This window comes from Plecotus auritus (assembly GCF_963455305.1).
Source record: "Plecotus auritus genome assembly, chromosome: 4".
NCBI classification, from domain to species: Eukaryota; Metazoa; Chordata; class Mammalia; order Chiroptera; family Vespertilionidae; genus Plecotus; species Plecotus auritus.
Genome location: NC_137775.1, coordinates 76,770,859 through 76,797,946, shown reverse-complemented (window position 1 = coordinate 76,797,946; position 27,088 = coordinate 76,770,859). Strand labels below are relative to the sequence as shown.

The window sequence follows — 27,088 nt, the reverse complement described above, 5'->3', positions numbered from 1 at the left end:
GCAACAATCCCACACATTGCTCAGAGGCGATCTACTCGGTCCAGCCACCTTCTCTGAAGTCACAAAACAGGCCTCTCTTAAGGAGCTTGGGGTACTAGAATCCTGGGGACAAGGTTTCTTTCTTTCACTAGTGGAAGCTCTTTTATCACTGGGTTAATCAACTTCCTAGTAACTAGACCACAACACTTCCTGGACAAGACTAATGGAGAAGAAGCAGAGGACTGGTGGCACATAATGAGGCCGCATAAGGAGTGATCAAAGAAGACTCAAGCACAAGTGAGTGCTGGGTCAGGAAAAGTAAGCATAGAGGTCACATAAATATGCTTGGGCCCCAGGGACACAGGTGTCACCCAGGTGTCACTGGGATTCTGTCTGTTCTCTGTTGATCTCTCACTCTTACATTCCTATTTTCTTCTGCTTGATTTATCTTTAAACCTAGATTTGCATAGAAGAAAAATGGAATAAAAAGCCCTGAAATACTTTTCATCAAAGTTACTTTATAGGACATCTTGCCAGAATACTTTAAGAATATATTAAACTTTAATTAAAAACAGCAAATAATATAAGTCCCAATTTTTAGACTAGGTATTGAAAAAAGAAGGGTTCTGATTTAAATGCTCTCTATCCCTGCTTCATTGCTAAGCTATTCATTTTCTTTAATGCGTGAACACTATTCAGATCACCTAAAACAATTTTGCTTCTATGACTGTTTTTGAATGCACAGAATAAACTATTTCCAGATATGTCTTCCACAGTTTACAAAAATACAAGAGCTCACATAAGTCATTTGCAAGAAGGATAAAAATGGGGGTGGGGGAGTGATAGTTTCTGCAAGATCTCTCCTTTTTTTGTGAAGACTGGAGAGCTCTATCCCACAGGTGTGTGTTGGGGGGAAATCCCATCATAATTTCAGAGCACAGAATAGGCTTATTCTTTTCCTGACACGTGTAAAATATGGTTGCAGCAATTCATCTGTCTAGTTAGACAACATATTGTTTGGCAGCAGAATTTTGTATGTTAATTTAATGCATTTCCCCGTACATTTCACACAATGTAGTCAAAATTCTATACATACTAAAAAATAAAAAGTTCTTAGTAATGCCATCAACTCAATTATATCTGATAGCTTAGGTATAGAATCAGTGTGTAAAGAAGCTTTTAGTAATTTCAAACCATCTGTGATGCAAATATAAAAATAACCATGTGAAAAGTGTTTCCCAAGGTCCACTAAACTATGTGTTTTGTGTGTGTGTTTTGCACCATATTTTATACTTTTATCAACCAAGAAGTTACACTTTAAATAGTCAGCCTCAGAGAGAATTTTGAAGATTACATTAAATCTTAATAAAACATTTCTTTGAATAGTTCAGTAAAATGAACTAAAGCAAGTGGTAATGGGATACATGATTAAAAGTCAGTGATGAAGTCAACTATATGATTCATATGGAACTATAAAATCAAAAACTATTTCAAGATTTTGAAATTAGATTCTAAAAGGTAACCATAACTATCAGCATTCATAAATTTGAGAATTTTTTATTTGATAAAAATTCAAATGAGTATTGGCCATTTCAGAAATTAAGTTTTCCTCATTAAAACTTTACCTTAAAAAATGAATCCTGATTTTTGACCTAACATTAAGATCCTATTTGAATTATAGTAAGGAAATACTCTTCCAAGCATTTTGTTAGATTCTACTGCTAAAGTCATACAATAAACAAATTATTAGAAAATGTATTAGTAGAAAAATCATTAGAATTTTTTAGCGCTGAGAGTTACTGTTCTAAACAGGTAATTTTGTAGATTTTTATGACACCATAGATTAATATTTTTCATTAGGTTAAATATAATACAATACTCTAAAAAAGAAAATTAAAATGAGGTATGCTAAACCCAACATGGATTATCATTCTAATTTCATATTACACAGGCTATAGCATATAAGTGAAATAAAGTTACTATCAGATGAGAGATAAAGAACTTTGTGAAGCTTTGATATTTGTTGGATAGTTCTGGAACTATTCAATCAATACCCAACTAACTAAAACACAGAATATTTTGCTCTCAGTTAGTACATGCAATTAAAAAATAAACTAACAGCAGCATCAATTTCTATCTCTAAGAGATGTGTCTTCAGATGAGAACATAAGAAATAAGCAAAAAGTACTGTTATGGTAGGTACTCATATGGTGTAACACAAAGCAGTATATAAGTCAAAAACCTAATATGTAAAAGTATAATAACAACATGGTTTATAGAAATTCATTTCAAAATGTAATATTATATGTATAATATTTATTCTCTAATTTATGACATTTCACAAATTTCAATTTCAAATTCCAAACACTTAAACAAGGAGGTGGAGTACACATGGCCTCTTTAGAATTATTTAAGTAAATAATGGTAACAAAAGTGTGGTGATTGCTGAAGCAGGGGAGGTTGGTGAGGGAGAGCTGGAGGAGGGCATAAGAGGATAAATGTTGGTGGATGGAGACTTGACTTGGGGCGGTGAATACACAATACAGTGTACAAATGAGGAGTTGTACACCTGAAACCTGTATAATTTTGTTAACCAGTGTCACACCAATAAATTCAATAAAAATGAAAAATAAATAAGGATGAAATTAGCTTATAAAAATACTATAATTATAGAAGATAGCATTCATGCCTAAGCTTTATTCTTTTCTTTAGTCTTAATTCATTATGAAATGTCCATGGGACTGAACAGTTTAATTATCTGTTTCTAAATTTTCTTCTGTATATAGTACTTAATCCACAGAGATATTAAGTGGACTAAATTAGGTAATAATATAAATCACAGAAAAATGCCTAATACATAATAGTCAACAAATAAAAGACTTTTTACCACCAATATAATCATCACCTTTCATTTATTTTATCCCTATTTTTATTAATGTCTTAATTGCTCTCCGTTTGAGGAACTAATTACAACTATCTGTTTTATCACACATACAGAATCTGGCACATAGATGTGCTTCTCAGCCAAAAAGAGTGTGACTAAGTGAAAAATAATAATATTACTTAGTGATTACTCTCATGCAAGATACAGCATGTGCTGTTAGCTATCATGCCAAGTATGTACATATATTCTCTGCATTTCTGATGAAAACTCATGGCATGCCATTATATTCATGTTGCAGCTGAAAAACACTGAGAATGAAGTTGTTTAAAGAGCTTACCACTGTCATTGTTGAATGAAAGCAGAGCTGTGACTAAAGTCCCAAGTTCAAAATCCTATTATTTCCCCATTATATTATACTGTACTGTGCCTTCATAGCTCTTTTGCATCTCAAGAAACTCTATATCTTTTTTTAAATAAATATTGTTCAGATTATTACAGGTGTTCCTCTTTTTCTCCCCCCATAGCTCCCCTCCACCTGATTCCCCACCCCACCCCATGTCCTTACCCCCACCACTGTCTTCATCCATAGGTGTAAGATTTTTGTCCAATCTCTTCCCGCACCCCACACACCCCCTTCCCCCTGAGAATTGTCAGTCCACTCGCTTTTTATGTCCCTGATTCTATTATATTCATCAGTCCATTCTGTTCATCAGATTTTTTATTCACTTGATTTTTAGATTCACTTGTTGGTAGGTATGTATTTGTTGTCATTTTGTTGTTCATAATTTTTATCTTTGCCTTTTTCTTCTTCCTCTTCTTAAAGAATACCCTTCAGCATTTCATATAACCCTGGTTTGGTGGTGATGAACTCCTTTAGCTTTTTCTTGTCTATGAAGCTCTTTATCTGACCTTCAATTCTGAATGATAGCTTTGCTGGGTGGAGTAATCTTGGTTGTAGGTTCTTGCTGTTCATCACTTTGAATATTTCTTGCCACTTCCTCAGGCCTGCATAATTTCTGTTGAGAAATCAGCTGACAGTCATATGGGTACTCCCTTGTAGGTAACTAACTGTTTTTCTCTTGCTGCTTTTAAGACTCTCTCTTTGTCTTTTGCCCTTGACATTTTAATTATGATGTGTATTGGTGTGGTCCTCTTTGGATTCCTCTTGTATGGGGTTCTCTGTGCTTCTTGGACTTGTAAGTCTATTTCTTTCACCAGGTAGGGAAAGTTTTCTGTCATTATTTCTTCTAATCGGTTTTCAATATTTTGCTCTCTCTCTTCTTCTGGCACCCCAATAATTCGGATGTTGGTATGCTTAAAGTTGTCCCAGAGGCTCCTTACACTATCTTCATATTTTTGGATTCTTTTTTCTTTTTGTTTTCCTGGTTGGGTGTTTTTTGTTTCCTCATATTTCAGATCTTTGGTTTGATTCTTGGGGTCCTTTGATCTGCTGTTGAATTTCTGTATATTCTTTATTTGAGATAGTGTATGCTTAATTTCTGACTGGTCCTTTTCCATTTTTTTTTTTTTTTTTGGCATTCTCATTAAGATCCTTAAATATCTCACTAAGTTCCTCAGAGGTTTTTAGAAGATTCTTGAGTAACCTTATAAATGTGGTTTTGAACTCTATGTCCAGTAGTTTGCTTTCCTCCATTTCTTTTGTGACATAAAAGTGAAAAATAATATTACTTAGTGATTATTCTCATGCAAGCTACAGCATGTGCTGTTTGCTATCATGCCAAGTACGTACATATATTCTCTGCATTCCTGATGAAACCTCATGGCATGCCATTATATTCATTTCTTTGTCTCCACATTTTGCTGCTTCCCTGTGTTGATGGAGTGGTTTTCTGTGGTAGGTGACCAGTGGTTCAGCCTATCACCTGAGGTGGACACTCTTGGTGCACCCCTTTGTGGGCTGAGTGCAAAGTCTTGGTGTAGTTAAGCCTTGATTGCTGTTGGTACACTGGGAGGAATTGACCTCCAGGCCAATTGGCTGTAAGGACCTGCTGTGTCTATAATGGAAGAACTGCTGTACTGGAGACATGCTTATGGGGCAGGACTTGCTTCAGTGGGGCTTTGGTGCTCACTGAGTCTGCCTCTTGAATGTGTCACTTATGGATGTGAGGAGTTGCAATCTGGTGTCATCTCATACTGACCACTAGATACACTAGCTTCTAGATTTCCAATGGGGTGCAGGTCAGCTACTGTCTGAGGCCACCCAGCAGGAGCTACAGCAAGAACTACAGTTTTTTCCTATTTGCTTGGGGTTTGGAGGTTTTGGAGCTGTCTGACCAGAGTTGCAGTTTGTTAGGTTAAGCTGCGATAGGGCAGGCCATTTATATGCAAAAGCTGCTGCGTGGAACTTGGGTGGGTTTGTAGATTGTGCGGGGCGGGGTCTCAGGGAGTCACTAGGCTAGGGCGTGGCAAACAGTGATGGCTGCCAGTTAGCCGGCTCTGTGTCTCTGCGTTTCCAAGTCCCCGAGTCCCACGCCCCAGCGCAGTAAACAATGATTGCTGCGCGCATCTCTGCAAGCAAGCCACCCTCACTTTCCGACCCAATGGCAGACAGTCCAGCTTCTCCCAGTAGGAGTTTGGGTCCCCAGCGTCTTCCCAGAAACTGGAGTTCAGAGTAATTGGGAGCTTGTCTCCCTTCAGGTTGAAAAAGCCGTGCACCCAGTCGCCTGCTGCCAGCCCAATTCGCACACCTCCGTACCTCAGCTTTTCAGTGCTTGTGCATGTCTCAATGCTATTTTCTCTTTCCTTCTAGTTGTAGAACTTCCACTCAGCCAGCTTTCCTGTGGTTCTGGGTGATAGATGTTTTGTCTTTTAGTTGTAGCTTTGAAATTGTTGTGCGAGGCAGCAGTTTAGGTGTTTACCTGTGATGCCATCTTGCTTCCTCCCCGTGACTGCAGTTCTCAAGAAACTCTATATCTTAATATATTCTTATGGATTTTTTTCCAGAACATAGAAATTCTATAGGAGAAGAGGCCAGACTAAAAATTACCAAGTTCCAAAAGCATCCATATACATTAAGGGATCTCTATTGAGAGGACTTGACAGTAGCAAACATTACCATGATCATAATCCTCTGCTCCACTCAACCCTACATTAAAAAATAAACTAACAGCAGCATCAATTTCTATCTCTTTCTCTCTTTCTGCTTTCTGCTGTTTTTCAAATAAAGTCAATTATTCTATTTCCTTGCCTTCTTTTCAGGTCTTAGTTTCTAAACCAATTGTTAAAGACAATCTGCCTTCAGGCATTTACTATATGGTGTACCAGTTAATAATGTGAATTTTTTCAATAGATGGAGTTACACATATGTTGATATATATGCAATTTGATATGTATGCTATTTTGTTGTATTGACAACAAGCTTCAAAACTTCATATGTCAAATTTTCTGAAGGTGTTAACATCATACTTTTACACTTTAAAAATGTCGAATTTCATGCCAAAAAAACAGCATTTGTGGGAAGTTTTAATTCATTACTTTATTTTGAAGAAAAGTGCTGCTGAATACTTTGTGAAGCTTATGGTGAACATGCTCCATCTCAAGATACTTGTGAATGCTGGTTTAAACACTTTAAAGGTAATGATTTCGATGTGAAAGACAAAGACGTCCAGGTCAACCAAAAAAGTTTGAAGACCAACAATTACAAGCATTATTGGAAGACGATGCATGTGAAACTCAAAAACAACTTGCAGAAAGATTAAATGTTGCTCAGCAAACAATTTCCGATCATTTACAAGCAATGGGAAAGATTTTAAAGGCAGGAAAATGAGTGCCACATCAACTGAACGAAAGACAAATGAAAAACCAAAAAGTTACCAGTAAAATGTTGCTTCAATGGCACAAAAGAAAGTCTTTTGTGCATCGAATTGTGACTGGTGATGAAAAGTGGATTTATTTTGAGAATCTCAAACGCACAAAATCATGGGTTGATCCAGGGCAACCATCAACATCGACTGCAAGGCCAATTCGCTTCTGAAAGAAGACAATGCTCTGCGCTTGGTGGGATCAGGAAGGTGTGGTGTATTATGAGCTTCTAAAACCAGGTGAAACCATTAATACGGATGGCTACCGACAAAAAAACAATCAATTTGAACCATGCTTTGATCGTGAAATGACCAGAATGTTCCAGAAGACACGGCAAAGTAATTTTGCTCCATGATGATGCACCATCACACACTTCAAAACCAGTTAAAGGCACGTTAAAAGATCTTGCCTGGAAAGTATTAACCCACCTGCTGTATTCACCAGACCTTGCTCCTTCAGATTACCACTTGTTCAGATCGATGGCACACGCACTTTCTGAGCAGCACTTCAAAACGTACAAAGAAGTGGAAAATTGGGTCTCTGAATGGTTTGCCTCAAAACAAGAAAAGTTCTAATGGGACGGTATCCACAAATTACCTGAGAGATGGGGAAATGTGTAGCTAGTGATGGACATTACTTTGAATAAAGCACTTTTGATGTTTCTCTTGAAATTATTGTGTTTTCTTAGATTACAAAATCCACATTATTAACCATTACACCTAATAACACCATCCTGAAGCTTCTGGATCCATTCTGATTGAAGCTATATTAGGAGAGTTGTTTAAGTGTACTATAGGACTTCCTGAGACCTGTGAAATCAACTTTTCCATTTTCACATTTACAAGTTGGAGACAAAGTGACTGCCATATAGATCCAATAAATTACCTCCTGGATGACTGAAATAATTAACTGGAATTAATATTCAGAATGAAAATAAGGAGGGCTTCATAGGCTCTTTGTAAAAGGTCAAATGATGTTCAATATACTGCACTTACTAAAAATGGATAATTATATAATAAAAACCATAACATGATATTCAGAAATGAGTTGAAAGTAATTTCTGAGTTAACCTTTTAATATCATTTTAATTAGAAAATTTGGTTAAGCCACGTAACCAATTATGTAGGCATTATAATTGAATGACATTTTCACTGTAATTTCTTTTTGCAATACTTGGACTCTCTGCCAAGATTAGAATAGCATCAGGGCTTCAATGAGAACAGTCATACAGGGTCTCTTTCAGAAGACCTGTGATGTCACTGCTGCAACTGCGATAGGTCCCCTGAAAATTCTGTAAGAAGAGGCAAGAGGCGAGAATCAGTAGATCCTTGTTCTGGATCCAATGTACAATAACTGCATTTCCTCCCCCAAGAGTGTCTGGAGAAGAGGCTATATAAAATTATCTTCTATTCATTCAGCAAATATTTATTAACCACCTACTAAGTACTAGGCATTGTTCTTGATGATTGGGATTCATAACTAATCAAGAAAGACAAAGAGACTTGGCATTTTGAAGTTTACATTCTAGTATGGAGAAACCATAAAAATAGCAAATAAGTATATTGCAAATTATGTTAAAAGGTGCTACATTCTATGGGGGGCGGGGACAACAACACATGTGATTGTGAGTACTTGGATAGGGATAGATGAAGGCATGTATAGACTCAGAAAGATGAGTTAAGAGGCTATCACAGTAATTCAAGTAAGAGAAGACCTTGACTTAGGCCAGGGTAATAGCAGTGGAGATTATGAGATCTATTTGATTTGAATACAGGAATACCAGGCTTGTCTGACAGATTGGATAGAATGTGTAGGAGAAAGAGTGGAGTCAAGGAGGAGTTGACCATTTCTGACCTGACCAAGTAAAATGATGCTATTGCCAATAACTGAGACAGCTGGACTATAAGTGAAGGGCATTTGGGGTAAGAAAAAATAAGGGTTGATTCTGAGATGTCTAGACATCCGTGAGGTGATGTTGAGAAGGCAGTTCCATATCTAAGTTTTGGAGAGAGGTATTGGCCATGGGCAAGATGAACAAGAGGTTGTAGATAGAGAATGGGCACCAATAGATAACCCCTGGGGAACTTCAACAATAAGAAGTTGTGTGGAAGAGGAGAAACCAGGAGAGGAGGATGAGAAATGAAATAAATTTTACAACAGGAGATAAAAATATAATGTGGTGTCCGGAAGCCAAGTGAAGATGACGTATCAATGATAGTTCAAGTAAGACCATGGTTCAAGTAAGTTCTTTAGTGATGCAGAAAGCAGAACAGGCCCACTATCAACTTACAGGGATAAGGGTCTTACTTCAATGAGAAAAAAAAATGAATAGCAATAGTGCTCAATATTACATCTAGCTGTTTCATAACACAGCAAGTTTTCTTTTTAATCACTAGAGGTATTCATAGACAGGCAGATGAGTATTGCAGATCTTGTAAAAATGATTCCTGAATTGGGTAGAAGATTAGCCTGTACGACCTATGAGATACACTCCAACTAATGAGTCTATTATTTCTGCCTCACTTAACACCAGAGGAGAAATACATCTGCTTTTCCATCTGTGGGCCTTAGCGGTCTGTGTTCAGAATTATCTCAATGCCTCTTCATATAAAAGAAAGTGAATTATAATAATGGTTTAATGCAAAGAGAAGAGGTTTGGGGGCAAACAGATCTGAATTGCAATGTTAACACTACCAATGATACAATGTGTGGCTTTAGAAAAGTCCCTTAAATCTTTTTAAAGCTTAGTTGCTTCAGAACTCTCACCACCAGTGTTCTTGAAGGAATAGAACAGCAGCTCACTGTGCTTTCCCAGTGTTTGACATAGTGGATACTCACAGAAACCCTAATTCTCTAAGTGTGAGGTCCCAGATTGAAAGACTATTTTATGAAGTTTTAAAGTTAGTTGTTTCTCTAAACTGGAGTTTTAGACTACACTCTTCGTTTAAGCATATTTACTCATAAACCAGAAATAGAAGTGTATGTTTTTTTATAAAGAAAAAAATTTTCACCTGGTTTTTAAGTTCATAACAGATTTTGAATAGTCATACTTGGGGTTAAATTTTGTACTAGATGTTTGAAGATGCTATTTCCTTATATAATAATAGCAAAATCACACAGTGTAATGAGGCAAAGACAACAAGCTGTGAATTCAGAGTGGCTGGATATGATCCTGATTTGGTCATTTCCTACTTACCGTGATTTTGGCAAGTCAGCTCTTAGAGACTTAATTTCTTTATCTATAAAATGGGAAGGATAGAGAGCTGGGTGGCTCAGTAGTTGAAGTCATGCTTCAATTCCTGGTTAGGGCACATGCCTGAGTTGCAGGCTCGATCTCCAATGAGGGGTGTGTAGGAGGCAACCCATCACTAATTAGCCCATCTGATTTTTTTCTATTTTAAATGTTTGCAATAGACCAAACAATTTTTAAAATATGATTTTTACTAGAAAAATAAATGTTAATAATAATTCAAATAGCACAAAAGAGCCTGTAACAGAAAAGAAACCTTTCTTTTACTTATCTGTTTTTCTCTCATTTACCTATCATTCTACCACACACACACACACACACACACACACACACACACACACACACACACACATCTATATATATAAAAGCCTAAGCAACCTTACGACCTAATGACCAGAACAACTGGTCAACCAGTTGCTATGACATGCACTGACCACCAGGGGGCAGATGCTCAATGCAGGAGCTGCCCCCTGATGGTCAGTGTGCTCCCACAGCCAACCTCCCACAGCCAGGCAACGCCCCCCCTCGGTCCCTCCCCACAGCTGGCAAACCCCATGCACAAATTTCGTACACTGGGCCTCTAGAATATACGTAACATTCTAAAATAAATCAACTTCTTCCAAGTCTGTGCCTCTGTGATTTTCATTGATTTTGCAAAATTGTTTCCCAAAATGGTTGAATCTCAGTGGTCTGATGAACAGGTTATGAAGTGAAGTATATTTTTCCCCATACACTAATTATATTATTAGTTATTATCAAACTTTTTTGTCAGTTTGATAAAGAATAGAAGCATTGCATATTCATCTTAACTTGCAGTTTTCTAAGTGAAGTGCAAGTTTTGTTTTGTTTTCCTTTTCTATTTTCTTTCAACAGTATATGCGTCAAAACTATCTGGTGATATCACTGGTTTCTTGTTTAACTTAAAAAAAATTGGGTCTATCCTATCTAATAAAGAGGGAATATGCTAATTGACCCTCACACTGTCGCAAAGATGGTGGTGACCACATTCAATAAGGAGGGAATATGCTAATTGACTGCCCTGCCCTCAAAGATGGCAGTGCCCACAGCCAATAAGGAGGGAATATGCTAATTGGCTGCCCCGCCCTCAAAGATGGCAGTGCCCACAGCCACAAGATGGTGGTGCCCAGTCCCCTCAGCCCTGCTGAGCTTCGCGTGCCTGCCCCCGGAGTCCCCCAGTCCCCTCAGCCCCCAGCCACCCAGGGCCGGCCCGAGGTGCAGGCAAGCCTCAGATGGTAGCTGCCCATCTGCCCAGGGCCATCCGAGGCTCAGGTAACCAGGGCCGGCCGAGGCTTGCACTGCCAGCTGTGGCAGCAGCAGAGGTGTGATGGGGTGTCGCCTTCCCCTGATCGCCGGGTCGCCTCCCACCCCTGAGGGCTCCCAGACTGTGAGCAGGGGCAGGCCGAACTGAGGGACGCCCTCCCCCCACCCCCCGTCCAGTCCATGAATTTTCATGTACCGGGCCTCTAGTTACATATAAAGAAAATGATCATTCTGTCATATGTTTCAAATATTACTCAAATAGTCACACCAGTTTGGCACTTTTTTGTGCCTTTGGGTTTTGGTTCTCATCATCATTTTTACTCATACTGGAGTTTCAATTTTATGTTGTGAAATGTATTAATAATTTACTTATGACTTCAGAATTTTCCATCTTTCTTAGAAATGCTCTGCCTCAATTAAATATTATAACATAAATTTCTTTTAAATATGTAACTCAGTGTCATTAAGTACATTCACAATGTTGTACAACCACTACCACATCTATTTCCGGAACCTTTTCATTATCCCAAACATAAAGTCTATACCCATTATACAATAACTCTCCATTTCTCTCTCTCCAAAGTCCCTGGTAACCTCTATTTTACTTTCTGTGTCTATAAAATTGCATATTCTATGTACCTCATGTAAGTGGAATAATACAATATTTGTCCTTTTGTGCCTGGCTTGTTTTGTTTAGCACAATGTTTTCCATGGTGATCCATGTTGTAGTATGTATCCGAATTACATTGCTCTTTAAGGCTTAATAATATTCCATTGCACCTATATATCACATTTTATTTATCCATTCATCTGTTGAGAATATTTGGGTTGTTTCTATTCTTTGGCTATTGTGAATAGTGATGCTCTGAACACTAGTGAACATTTGGTAATATTTTAAAAAATTTTGCATGGATATCAATAATAAGTGTTAGGTAGTGTTTTATTTGGGTGAGACACTTGTGAAACCCACATATTTTTAAGAAAATTATTTATAAAATGATAGAAATATAAATGCTATACAAATTTCTTTTAAATATTACTTAAAATTTTAAAAACCATAAAAGTCACATTCATTCACAACTTTTCTACATGGATTTAAATTTCTTTCAAAAAGTTAGGTGTAGTAAGGTAATAATTTAGTAATGCAAGTAGCAGTAACCCTTACCTGCAAATTTCAAGGGGATGCATTAATTTATATTTCCTGTATCTTTTCTAAAGAGTTTGCTTTTCTGTTAATCTCAAAATGTTAAAGATATAAGTACTTGAATTTATATAGAATTCACTTGCTTCTACATGTCAATAAGTCCTTCAAATTTAACAATAATTTAGGAATCCATTCAATTGGTAATATTTTGCATCTTGATTCTAAAAGTGATCTTTCTTATCTAGTCTCTTAAAGATTTATGTCTAAGCCACTTCTCCTGCAACATCAAAAGGAATGAAAGAACCATCTGTGCTCTAATGGGTGCAGAGAAACTTACTGAAGTTTATTAAGCAAACACATGATGAAACAAGCAAATAATGAATGGCAAGACAGGCTTGTGAGGTGGAAGATCTTTAGGCACTCAAGGAACCCTTGAGTGAAGATATAGGTATGGACATTTCAACAGGTATTTGCAATTTCATGATCCTTTTGAAGTAGTTTTCGGCTTTTCAGTTGAGAATAAAAGCGAAATGACCTCGCAGGATGGATAAAACACATTAAAACAGACATAGAAAAGAAGGACAGATTATTTCAGGAAGTATGAGGCCATATTTTGTGAGGAAGTAGCTGAGCCCATAAAAAAAGAGGATGTGGAGAGAAGCATATATAAATCAGAATTAGAAACCCATGGATCAATGTGAGATAGAGACAAAAAAAACTAAGTTCCCAATGGAAAAACAATATTGAAATACATGGGATGAGCATTAATTGCAAGAAAGTCATCAGAAAAGAAAATATCACCGCAAATTTCTAAATTTTGCTAGAAAACAGGGTTATTTCAGGTTTCATTCTAATGGAGAGAATGGAGTCCACAAGCACTTTGGTTTTTGTTATTTTTCCAATAGGAAATGTGAATCTGAGTGTCATTATTTTCTCAATTATTTTTTTTCCTTTTTATTGAAATTATTGGGGTGACACTGGTTAACAAAATTATACAGGTTTCAGGTGCACAATTCTACATCATCTGTACACTGTATTGTATGTTCACCACCCCAAGACAAGTCTCCATCCATTACTATTTATCCACCCTATGCCCTCCTCCATCCTACATCCCTGCAATCATCATATGGCTGTCAGTGTCCATAAGTTTAATTTAAATTCATAGGTGAGGGACTAGGAAATTGATATAAATGAAACTGAAATCATAAATCTCATCGAATTATTTCTTCCGTTTCCTTAAGAAAATTAAAAGTGATGATACGCAATGGTCTCTGTCTGTAAAGATGAAATGGGTTTAAGATATAAACTACAGAGTGGGTTTGGGATAACCACATTGCTTAGAAAAACAGAGAGGTGTTTCTACCTCTGGTTATATTGGCTTTGAAATGTGGTCATAGTTTCCTCGGTTAGTATCCCTGGTCTCTATAAACTACCCTTAAATGATCTCATAATTACTTATAAAGTCAGAAAAAATAACACTAATCAAATACTTGGACTTATATTTTCATTTTTCAAAGTGTAAAGAAGGAAACAGCTCTGTGGTAGGACAGGCTTGGTTGTGGAACTGCTTCCAACCAAGCAAGGAAGGCAGCCCCTCTCTCTGGAACTGCGCAGAGTAAGATGAAATATAGAGCAAGTGTAATGCTTTTGAACATATTTTAGAACTTTAATTTTCTGCATTAATCTACATAAGGAATTGATTTGCAAAGCAGCACAGGGGAACATGGCTGCGTTTGATCTTAAAAAGGGCCACATTTGGGGCCGATTTATACTCCTGGCAATCTACTGCTTTAAAATGTTGGCAGTGACTCAAGGAGAGAAATGAAAAGTGGGCCTTAGGGAAAATTTAATTTAGAGAAGTTCTGATGTATTTCAGAGAATTCTGAAGGCAACATCAAAAAGATATTTTTAAAAGACATTGAAAGGCTGAAAAATAGAGGTACAGTAGCAAGCGACAATTAGATTTCCCCCAACAAGTACACCTTCCTATCCTCTAATGCTCTCTTAACTTGCCCATGCTTCTGATAGGCGCTCCTGTTGCATATATAGCAGTAACAAAACATAATATAGCTCTGGCCATTTATGCCTATCTTTGTTTCTTAGGTCTTGTAAGGCACTTGTTTGTTGAGGGCCAAGAAATTATAGTATTATTCTCCTTCTTCCAAGCATGAATGTTGTCCTCGGCAATACCAAATGGTTCTATGGTTCTATTCTTTTTTGCATATGTAATAGCTTTGCACTAAATCATAATCAACACTAAATCATAATGCAATCTTTGGAAACATCTTAAACAGTGATTAAATTTAATATGCATATTTCCAACACTACAGACAACTTGACATAAGAAGCCAAGACCAAGTTTATATGTGCAACTTTACAGATCAAAATAATGAGTTTTGACCACTGTTTGCCTGATAAAGACTGTAAAATTATCCTATATAATAAAGAGGTAATATGCAAAGTGACTCTCACACCCTCACAAGATAGCTGCCTACGACCAGGCCGAAAGGGGGGTTAGTGAGAGATGACCAAACAACTGTGTGGGGTGACAAGGCTGGCAGGGGGACCATGAGGGGTGACCAGGCCAGCAGGGGGGGGCGGGCAGTTGGGGGCAACCAGGCTGACAGGGGGGGTCAGCTAGGGGTGACCAGGCTGTCAGAGAGGGGGAATTGGGGGTGACCAGGCCAGCAAGGGGGGGCAGTAAGTGGTGGCCAGGTCAGCTGGGGGGTGGAGCTATTAGGGGCTATTAGGCTGGTAGGGGGGCAGTGAGGGGCTATTAGGCTGGTAGGGGGGCAGTGAGGGGTTACTAGGCTGGTATAGGAGGCAGTTGGGGGCAACCAGGCAGGCAGAGGGGGGCAGTTAGGGGCAACCAGGCCAGCAGAGGGGGGCAGTTGAGACCAGCCTGGCAGGGGGGCAGTAAGGGGTGACCAGATAGGCAGGCAGGGGAGCAATTAGCAGCCAGCAGCTCAGGATTGTGAGAGGGGTCCCTGATTGGAGAGGGTGCAGGCTAGGCTGAGGGGACTCCCCCCTCTCCATGCATGAATTTCGTGAACCGGGCCTCTAGTTTTGATTATAATATGCATACCAGTTAGAGATGTTAAAATAAAATAAAAACAATGAAAATATATTGACTATAAAATATAATATATGTGAACTTAGGGAAAAAGAGATAATGTTAAGGATGGTGAGTTTTCTGCTTGAATCTCTTAGGATTATAGAAGAACATATTGTCACATTTTACCTCCTTGGAGACTTGACTATCAGGAAATAATTGCTCTGATTCTAAAACATTTGCAAATGCAAACAATAGATGTACAAGGCCTATTTCTTTCCAAACAAAAATTTTGTTACAAACAAAAATATTAAAATCAAGTAAGAAAACCTATTTATTAAAATAACTTATTAATGTGGCATATTTTCTCCAAGTTATGTGATTAAACATAAAGCATTAGAACTATACAAATCATTCTTAATATAGAATAAGACCATCCTTAGATGTTTCATAATTTTAAATCTTAAATTGCTTTTCATTCCATATATTACTTAATTAAGTCAGCAAATTAACTTGAAATTGAAGACTAACTGAAACAAAATCTATCTGGAAAGGTCACGTAGTAAAGTCAGGAGAAGGTTATTTCCTCAAGAACCCCCATAGTTATATATTGCCCTTTGTTGGAAAGGACTGTGTCAGGACCACATTAATTAAGAGTTCAAATAGACAGTAGGCATCAAGAACAAAGATGGCTCTGAGAGAAGTTGTCAAAAACAGATCTGTTTCCAGTGAATACCCTGAATGATAAATCCCTTTTTATTATAAAACATTAAACTTTAAATCCATAAATACTGTTGTGCTCTTCTCAGCAGTTCATAGTATCACCCACACCACATATTTTATAGCTCACAAATGTATATCAACTAAGGTTCAAGTTTAGTGTTCATATCTTAATTCAACCCCACTGATATTTTTGTGAGAAGCAAGCAAAAATCACTCTGTAGGAGAGAATCACCACTTTTGAAATAAAATATGGTTTTCAAAAGATTTATTTTAATACTAGAGGCCTGGTGCATGAAATTCATGCATGGGGGCGTCCCCTCAGCCCAGCCTGCACCCTCTCCAATCTGGAACCCCTTGGTGGATGTCCAACTGCCGGCTTAGGCCCGATCCCTGTGGGTACCACTGGCTCCTAAGTGCTCACCTGCCTGCATGCCTGATCACTCCTAACTGCCCCCCCTGATGGCTTGGTCACTCCCAACTGCCCCCTGCTGGCATGGTTGCCCCCAACTGCCCCACCCGCCAGCCTAGTTGCCCCTTACTGCTCCTGCCACCATTCTGGTGGCCCCTCACTGCCCTCCTCTGCTGGCCTGGTCGCCCCCCCACTGCCTCCCTGCTGGCGTGGCCACCACTAATTGCCCCCCCCCCCAGCAGACCTGGCTGCCCCATGCAGCCTGCTGCTCAGTCATTTGGTTGGCCCTCACTAAACCCCCTGCTGGCCTGGTCGCCCCATGCAGCCTGTTCAGTCGTCCATTCGGTTGCGACGGTCACTTAGGCTTTTATATATATAGATTATTATTATATAGTAAAAGAGTAAATGAAAACAAATGTAGGTCAACCTAGACAATTCTATTCTGTTTCTCAGTACTTATTTCCTGTAAAAAACTCTAATCAGAGTTCTCTTATGTGTGATAACTAGATGTATGAAATGCACAGCCTTTTAAAAAATAATGTAGTGGTTTGGCATTCTATTCATCAATTAAAAATGGTAAATTTTCTAAAGTATAAACTGAGATTTGATAATATGACATAAAGCTATCAATTATTAAGTTTTTTCATTCTTCCATATTTTACATGAAAAAGTAACACAAATATGTGAACATCATTAGTCAAATTAAAAATGTAATGGCTCACAAAAACTGAGGAATCTATATATATATATATATATATATATATATATATATATATATGTGTGTGTGTATATATATATATATATATATATGTGTGTATATATATATATATATATATATATATATATATATATATGCCTAAGCGACCTTTATGACTGAACAACCAGAATGATGGGTTGACCAGTTGCTATGATGCACACTGACCACCAGGGGGCAGACGCTCAATGCAGGGGCTGCCCCTGGTGGTCAGTGCGCTCCCACAGCCAACCTCCCACAGCAGGCCAACCTCCATGGCCCCTTCTCCTGGCCAGCCGGCCCCAATCACCCCAATTGGAACCTCCTGTAGCCCCCCCCCGCCGCCAGCTGGCCATTCTCCCACTGTCCCCTCCCCCAGCCGGCCAACCTCCCATGGCCCAATCCCCCACCCCCCACCGGCTCCAATCAGGACTGGGAGAGACACCAATTGCTAGCCAGGCTATGGGACCCCACCTGTGTACAAATTTGTGCACTGGGCCTCTAGTCTAAAACAACAGCAATCTCTCTAAGTATCTCCATGTGTATCAAAGCTATGTCTTTGAACAATTCATAACCTCCCAGGTACCTCATCCACAAAATGAAATTTTATGTATTCTGTGATTTTCAAGGTTAGTCCCAGCTTAAGGATTCTGTGATTCTAAAGGTATAATAATTTGCTCATGAGATAAATTATAAAATTAAATCTCAAAAATTAGATGCCACAAAATATTGTTTATATTCAATAATAGTTTGATAAGTTTACATGGTGACAGATGACTTCTAAAATTAGTGGGATGATCACATTGTAAGGTATAAAATGTTGAATCACTATGTTGTACACCTGAAATTAATATAACCTACATAAGATTTCATATCAACTATTTGTAAATTTTAAAAATTGAAAAATATTGTCCCAATATTAATTACTATGACTAAAATAAACTACTTTAATATTCAGCATAAAATCACACATACTCTCACTTGAAGAGCAATCTGAACTTGGCATGCCTTCTACTACTTGACAACCTAATTTGGTCAAAGATATAAAGCTGAATTTTATTCACAAGCAGACATTGAGTTTTTCACTGACTTTTTTATGTCAAGCGAATAGACAAGTGTTATTCTGAGAAACAGTATCAAGTTATGTAATATTTAAGTATATAATTTAAAGAAAAATCCTTGCACTCTAGACTATAATGGGGTAATTATGTTCTTTAATAGAAGATACAACTTTCTTAATACCCCCTATTTCTACCATATTTCATTGCTAAGTAAAATTTTTCATTTATGTTTCTATGACTTCTCAAATTAATATTTATAAAAATGTGACTATAAAGTAAGTATAATTTAATGTGAAATTATATCTATTGAATGCACCTTTCTTGCAATCTAGCTTTTTTTTAAAAAAAAAAAAAAAAAAGGAAGGAACAGACAAAAACTAAAAACTTTCATGCATAAAAACTTCATTTGAAAGTTAAATTTCATGGTTTGGTGGACTGCAACAGTTTTATCCCTGTTTGAAATAATTATAAACATAACATTCCACTTAATTATATTTACTAAAATGTATCACATTAGAAGACAACTGATAAACTACAGCATCTATTTCTATAATCTTTATTATTAGAATAATTACATGGTCTTTGCTTCAGATTAACTCTTCAGAAAGTAAATTACCAGCTTGAATATTTGAGTTTCCATTTGTGGCTTACTTAATGCATTTAAAAGAATAAAAACCTCTCTTTACCCATTGGAATTTATGAATATAACAATGAAATCATGCCATTGAATGATATATTTTTATAATCCTGATTCTGGTGATTTAAACCTCATATGACAAAATGTCTAGTAAAATAGTACTTGGAAGAGAACAATATCATAATTATTTCTATGTAGTCTCCTGATTACAGAAGATTGATGGTTATAATCCAAGGGTCTAATAAAGACTCTATTGCATCCCTGGATATAATAATTTCCTTCTGATTGGCGAATGTTACATATTTAGTACCATTCTAAATTCCACTCCTTTTTATAATAAGAATATACATTTTAACATGAACCAAAACATAATCAAGTGAGTGTACATATTTAAACACTGAACCACTAACATGTTAAATAAATTATTAAAATATCTAATTCTGCTTCCCACATTCACAGAACAAAAATGCTATAGGCTTCAGCTGACAATTATTCTCATCATTGTGCTTTAAAAAGTTTTCCTTTCTCTATATCAGTATCATATATTTGTGTACACCAATATAATGAAACTTTAAATATTTAGTTTATAAAAGTCAGTGAATAAAATATCATCTTGTTTTATTTTTTCTGAATTTTATGAGACCAAAGCATGCAATGCAGTACCTTTGGATATTGTTTCACAGGGATCAATACCCTTTCTGAGAGCTTTATGTTTTTGTTGCTGATGACATCAAGATATTTCTTTTCTTCATCATCCTTTTTTCCATCAGTACCTTGGAATTTTTCAATTTCTGGGGGGGGAAAAATCACAAGAAAACAACAATAAGCAAAATGGGAAGTCACTGTAAAATATGGTGGTTGTTATTCCCTTCTTAAGCCTGTGAAGAATCTTGATAAAAAGGCTGAAACAGCACCTTGTTAACAGCTACATGAATGCTGCAACTGATGTAAGAGGTTCCCTGTCAATCAAAACTAAAAAGGGGTAATTGAAGATCTGACTGTCTTCTATGAATTAATAACTTTCCTCGGAGCAATGGATAGAATGAAATATACTTTGAAGTTATATGTTTTATTTTTACTTAGAATTACTCCTAAGAAAAAAGTAACTGAAAATAGTAATTATCCATGATCTAAGATAGGGTAGTAAAGATAAATAGCATGTTATTTTATATTTTAATCAAACTTAAAGGCAGTTACCAAGGGGGTCACAGAAAAGTCACATAAAGGATTAAATATGTAAATACTATTATTCACATTCATCAACCTGAAACTGTCAGTCTACATGTTTAACAGGAATTACTAACTTTGCCCTATGACAATGTTCCCAAAATGAATATTTTTGAGCAAATGTACACTATTTATACATTGTTTCTTTTAAAAATTAATTTATTCCACAAAAACTTTTAAACCTCTACTGTGGGTATCACAGATAGAACAGAAAACAAGAAAATGTGTCTGCTTTTATGGAATCTATGCTCTGATAGGGCAAATGAACAATTAGAAAATGATTATACTAGTATGTGCACAGGCATATTATATATGGACATAAAGAATAAATATAATAAAGCTATTAAAATATAAAGGAAAGTTGAGTCAAGGAGTGGGGTTATTACTTTAGATTTATAGGGTGAGGTGAGCAGAACCCTGAATAATGAGAAAAATCACGTCAGGAGAGATTGAGAAATCAAGTTTTACAGTTGGTTGGAGAAACAGCTTGACTTACTCTGAGGAAAGATTATGTAAGACCTTGTAGACAAGTGACATTTTCTGCTTTTTATTGTGAATAATGGAAAGCTATTGGTGGTTTTGGTGCAGGAAGGAAGGAAGCCATATTTGATTTTTACTTGTAAAGATTACACCAGATGTAATATGCAAAACCCATCATAGTAGAGAGCAAGCAATCAAGAAAACCAACTTTCATTGGTCTAGCTGAGAAATGATGGTGACCTGTTCTAAAATAATAGAAATGAAATGGTGAGAAGAATGTATATAGCTAGAATCACTTCATAGAATTCACTATGTAAAATCAAAGTTTTGAAGAATTCTTGGAAAACTCATTTCCCTTATTTATTTTAGATTATTGGACAGTTATTATTAGCATAAAGTCACCTATAAACATTTATTTTCTCCTTCCTTTTGCTCAAGTGTACTTTTTTCAAAGCACTCCCTAAATTAAAATATGAATGTGTCAGTTTTTTTAGTTTTCTTAGAGATGAAACAACATCCTGCTTCTGTTATTTTGGAGACAAATAAGTGATGATAGTTTTTAGATAGAGAAATTATTAATTCATATTAGGGTATATTGCATGTTTAACAATTAAAGGACTGACTACTTCTGCAGGTAGGAGAAATACTACATTATAAAACAGCTTTGTTCTTTGTTATTTAATTTTTAATTAACATCTTTCCCAAAGTAATTTCATATAGCATATATAAAATCCCTATAACATTCCGGGTAGTAATCTTACAGTATATTATTTATTTGGTCCATGTGAAATTTAAAAAAAAGTTTAAGTAAGATTACATTTCTTACCAGATAATGCCTGAATGAATGCCACACTGCATAGTTTGTGTAAAGTAATTTTATACTTTTTCAGTTAGATGCTATAATCTTCTTAAAGATAATTATCTTACACTGACTATCTGAAAAGAAGTTATTTGTAATATGTCTATAATTTCTCCTTACTATGATGGCAACAGATTCTTACTTTTGTACTCCAGAGTATTAACAAGTCAACTTAGACTTTTTTTTTTTAACCAAGAAGCACTCTCTATTTAAGAATTTCAATCCATTATATAATTATTACATACAAAACCCTGACAACTGCAAAGAAAGAAAATTCATTATGTCCTCTGATACTGACAATAAACTTTTGATCACTGCCCTTTGGGTACATGCACCTACATAACATTGTACTTCCTAGATTGCTAAGGTAATTGTAACATAGTTCACACTGAAGAAGCTGTCTCGATTCCCAATCTGTTAAATGTATAGCTTCCCCCTTGTCATTCTGTCATAAAAATAAATTGAATATGTCTGGTATTATTTGCTTTCTACAAAACTACAACCTTAGACATTTTTAGATTTTGAAATTTCATCAATTTCTTATTAATAACTTTTCCATCAAGAAATAGAGCTGAATGAAATAACATGTTCACTGCTTTTTCTGTTCAATTCTACACTTTCCTTTCAAAATGTTTGATATTTCTTTTGCCCTTCTTACACTTTGGGGGAGTTGTCTGTCTGTACATATATATCTACATGACTAATAGCCAGTAATGGCATTTGTCAACAACACAGTCACAGAACAGTACATGCCAAATTTGCCTAGCTTTAAAACCAGTGAAAACGATGTATACAGCACCTTTATTTTTTAAATGTTTACTGTAAAGTAGTTCTTTTTTTATTTCATAATTAATGCATGCTCACTGTGGAACATTTAGACAACATAGATATCCATAAAAATCGCAAGGCACCCATTATCATTTAGCAATAACTGAATAGTTTTGGGTAGAAGTGTTAAATCATTTTTATACTTGTTTATATAGTCTATTTAAAATTGGCTACTATATTATTGAGAAAACATATTCAATATATTAAGGCAGGACAATTGTTTTCTTTTAAAAATGTTAAACTTCATAGATTTTACAAGATAGGCACTTTTTAAAAAAATTTTATTTTATTGTTTAAAATATTACAAATAGTAGTACATGTCTCTTTTTTTCCCCATTGACCTTCCCCCCGCCTCCCCTACACCCAGGCACATGCCCTCACATCCCCCGCCCCCCCCCCCCCCGCCCCATGTCTTGTATGCATTGGTTATGCTTATATGCATGCATAGGAGTCCTTCCTTTGATTTCTTACCTCCCTGCACCACTTTTACCAGCTAAGCCACAGGACCCCTCAGAGATTTTAGTATTTTCTGTTCCCCTTTCACTGTTGGTCCCTTACTGTATATATTTATTCAAGAATTTACTTTAGCATTCATTGACTTATTAAAGTGGTTATCCCCACAATACTAGGATTACTCAGTGTCAACCTTTGGCCATGCTGGTCATTCACCTTGCAATTCACCCACTGGGTAAGTCAGATGGAAGCTATGTAGGAAGGTTTTTTTGTTCTGGTCAAAACACATAACATTATTTACCATCTTAATTATTTTTAAGTATATAGTTCAGTAGTGTTAAGTATATTCACATTGTTATGCAACAGATCCAAACTGAAACTCTAGACCCATTAAAATCTCATTTCCCCTCTCACTCTCCCCCAAGCCTTGGCAACCACCTTTTTTACTTTCTGTTTCTACAATTTTAATCACTTTAGATACTTCATATAAGTGAAATAAAACAGTATTTGTTCTTTTGTGACTGGCTTATTTCACTTAGCATAATGTCCTTGAGGTTTATCCATGTTGTAGCATGTGGTAGAATTTCCTCCTTCATAAAATCTGCATAATGCTCCCTTTTATATACCACATTTTCTGTATCCTTTCATCTGTCAATGAACATTTGGGTTGTTTCCACCTCCTAGCTATTGTGAGTAATTCTTCAGTGAACATGGGTACGCAAATATCTCTTCAAGATCCTGCTTTAATTATTTGAATATACACCCAGAATTAGATAGCTGGGTCATAAGGTAATTACATTTTTTTTTTTTTGAGGAGTCTCCACACTGTTTTCTAAATGACTGTATATTTTTAATCAGAATTTGTGAATATTATATGAAAAGGGCTTATATTCTCTGTTGTTGGGCAAAATGTTAGATATAAATCAGTAAAATATTTTTTACCCATACTGGTCCCATCTTGAAATGAAAAAGGTGTGTGAGAATTTCTTTAGAATATATACATAAAAGAAGAGTTTGGGTTCATAAATTATGCATAAACTTAATTTGACAAAGTTCTACTTTGTTCTACAAAATATACCAGGCACATTCCACAGAGTGAAAGTGTTTCTATGACTTCCATTTTGCTCTAATGGCTTAATTTTTGAACCTCACCTAATTTTCTTATAGAAACAAGAAAGTACACCTAGGATAATAAAAGAAAAAAAAAACTGAATTCTGAAAACATCCCCACAATCCAGGTGTTCTAGAAGAATCCTATAATAAAAGTGAGTTTCTTAAAACACTGAAAATGGTAGGAACTCTGCTGGGTCCTATGTGGAAAAGCAATTATGGGGAGATCATGGATGAATAAAAATGAAAATTCCAGCCCTAGCTGGTTTGGCTCAGTGGGTAGAGTGTCGGTCTGTAGACTGAAGGGTTCCAGGTTCGATTCTGGTCAAGGGCAATGTGAGCTCGATCGCCGGTGGGGGGCATGCAGGAAACAGCCAATCAGTAATTCCCTCTCATCATTGATGTTTCTATCTCTCTTCCTCTCCCTTCCTCTCTGAAATCAATAAAAAATATATTTAAAAAAATTAAAATTCCAAAGAACACACAAATGGGAAATAAGCATATGGAAAGATGCTCAAGATCACTAATCATAAGAGAAATTCAAATTTCAAAGACTTATTTATTCAAAAGGAGAAATTACCTTTAACCAAGATGTGTATAACTAGAGTTCCTAGAAGATGAAAATGAAAACAGTAAAAATTAAAAAAATATATTAAAACATATAAAAGAAGAAATTATTTCATAAAACAACTACATAATACCATAACATGAATTTAGAAGTATGACTAGCTCAATGTTCTGAACTGAGGGAGAGAGAGAGGCAGAAGGAGGAGAGAGACGTTTACTAATGAAAACTGCATTTTGACCCTTGGATTTGGCAAGATAAGGGATGCTGGTGATCTTTTTAATAAGGAGTTCCGTCACTGGGAGTACATTTAGGAGAGAATAGTATATCAAGTAAATATGAAGCTTCCCCTTACTGCTACTCTGGTTCATTGCCTTCCTAAACCCTGTTCTAACCTCCTTGAGACCTACCTGTACTGCAGTTCCTTTAATTTGATAAAATTTTTCCCCTTTCTTTCTAACTTAGGACCTAAATCACTGTCTTTGAGTTGACCTGAACCAAGCACACTTTCAGTTGAATTCATCTACTTTCACAATCCGCATCTACCATCTTCCATCTTTCCAGACATGAAGCCCAGACAACCTGCCTAAGTTTTAAATGTCTTCAACGTCTTACTCTTGCATACCCCACTCTAAAATTTCCAAGACATATGAAACTCATACACCTCAAAGTGAATTCATCTTAACTCTAAAGACTATCCTTTCCCTGTATTCCTTTCCACCACATGGTTCCTAGTCACCCAAAATCAAGAACACTAATCTTGAGCATTCGTACTCCCTGGTCCTCACCATTCTGCATGCAGTAGTCTTCACGTTATACTGATTCCATCTTTGCAGCTCCTCTCAAATCCAGCTTCTCCTTGCAGGTGCTCTGCCACTGCTCCCTCCCCTTTGCCATCATTTTCACCAATGGCAGGAGCCATAGTTTCCCTGAAGACCCATGCACAACTTATCTTTCACATCCAAGTTGTCTTTGTAAACATAGACTCGAGCATTACATATTTCTCTTTGCTATTAGAATGTGGTATTTGTTTATTTCCTAGTTATACTAAACATTAGAATTTCCTTTGTTGAATGAATGAGTGTGGCTATTCTGACACTTACCTGTTTCTCATTACCTGAAGGTGAAATTCTTGTTTTGTTTTTTTTTCCTGCCACTAAAAATTGATCAACCATTCCTTTACTGTCTCTTGCCACATTCTAGTTTATTTCTTGACATCCTGAGGGAAACATTGCATTCTATCCTCACACATACCCTAAGCAAACCATGTGCTTAGAGAGTCTCAGGCTTTTGCTAATGATGTTTTCTTCTTCCTCTGACCAATGAAGGATTACTCTTTCTTTAATGCAGGGCCTGCTCATTTTGCATGCTTACCCCATCCCAGGTCTCCCTTACCACTTCATAGTTTTAAAATACAGCACTTGCATGCTTTGTAATGTGCCATTTACAAGTGTTCAAGTGTTTTCCCATTAAACTGTGACTTCCTAGAGGTCAGAGACCACATCACACTTTTTTTTTTTTTTTTTTTTTTTCTCCAAGCACTCATTACACACACTTACTATCAGGCCTACTCGTCAAATTGTCTGTTCAAATAATTTTTTCTATAAAACTGTCTCGTTTTTTAATTGAAAAACAAATATAGAGTATATGTGACTTTCAATATAAAGATTTTTAGATTGTTGTTTACATAGGAAAACACATATTTATTTCTATAAGACACAATGACACATTTTAAAATTCATATATCTTTCCAAAAAATGCAATACAACATTTTTATAATCTGGAGTAGTTTTACTCTCATGTACATGTTTTGAAAACCATAAAGAAAATGAGAGTGACCTCTGAAAGAGGCGGTAAGTATTCAAAGCAACTTTTTTTTGTACAACCTTATTAAGTGATATTGTTTGCATTTTTACAACCAAATATCTCTTACTACCTTTATGTTGCTGTTTAAGTGTAATTATGGTTATATTTTAGAAAATTGGTTGACATGTCATGAGTTCTAATTTTTATGTAAAATGTTAGAAAATAATCTCTCAGCATTTTTATTCAACATATTCACTTTTTAAAAATGAATTACTAATGTTAAGCAGAAACAGTCTGTAGTCATTACTAATTTATTTCTGATTTTCTCATACCCATATTTAACCATATCTATTTCTAGAGCTGAATAGAACATATATCCCATATTTATAAGAAAAAAATAACTGAGAGGTTTTACTTTTGCCAAAGATATCTTGAGATATACTATCTTAATAAAAATAAAACAACACACAATGGGGAGAGAGGGGGACATATGTAATACTTTCAACAATAAAGTTAAAAAAAAAGAAAAAAAAACAACACATTCAAAATCAGTAGCAGCTCAATCTTCATTGTCTAGGTTCGAATTAAAAGACCATGTTTGAGCAGATTTTTATTGTTATATTTATCTATATCAGCATTTATTCTCCAGTTAGACTAATTTTATAGAAATACAATACCTCCTGTGCTTGAATTTGTATTCATTTATTTTCAAGCCTGTTCAAAAGCCTAATTGCATTAGGCATTTCTTGTGTTTAAAAATCAATTTTGCAGAATTGAATAAAGGT

General features: G+C 36.1%; 1 protein-coding gene across 2 annotated transcripts in view; it reads right to left on the bottom strand.

The window, feature by feature from the left end:
- Positions 1–27,088, bottom strand: part of KHDRBS2 (KH RNA binding domain containing, signal transduction associated 2) — a 554,124-nt gene that overhangs the window by 453,521 nt on the left and 73,515 nt on the right. For both annotated transcript variants that reach the window (XM_080667042.1, XM_080667043.1), the window contains exon 2: positions 19,639–19,766. In XM_080667042.1, coding sequence (XP_080523168.1) covers positions 19,639–19,766 — 128 coding nt within the window. The remainder of the gene's footprint in view (positions 1–19,638; positions 19,767–27,088) is intronic.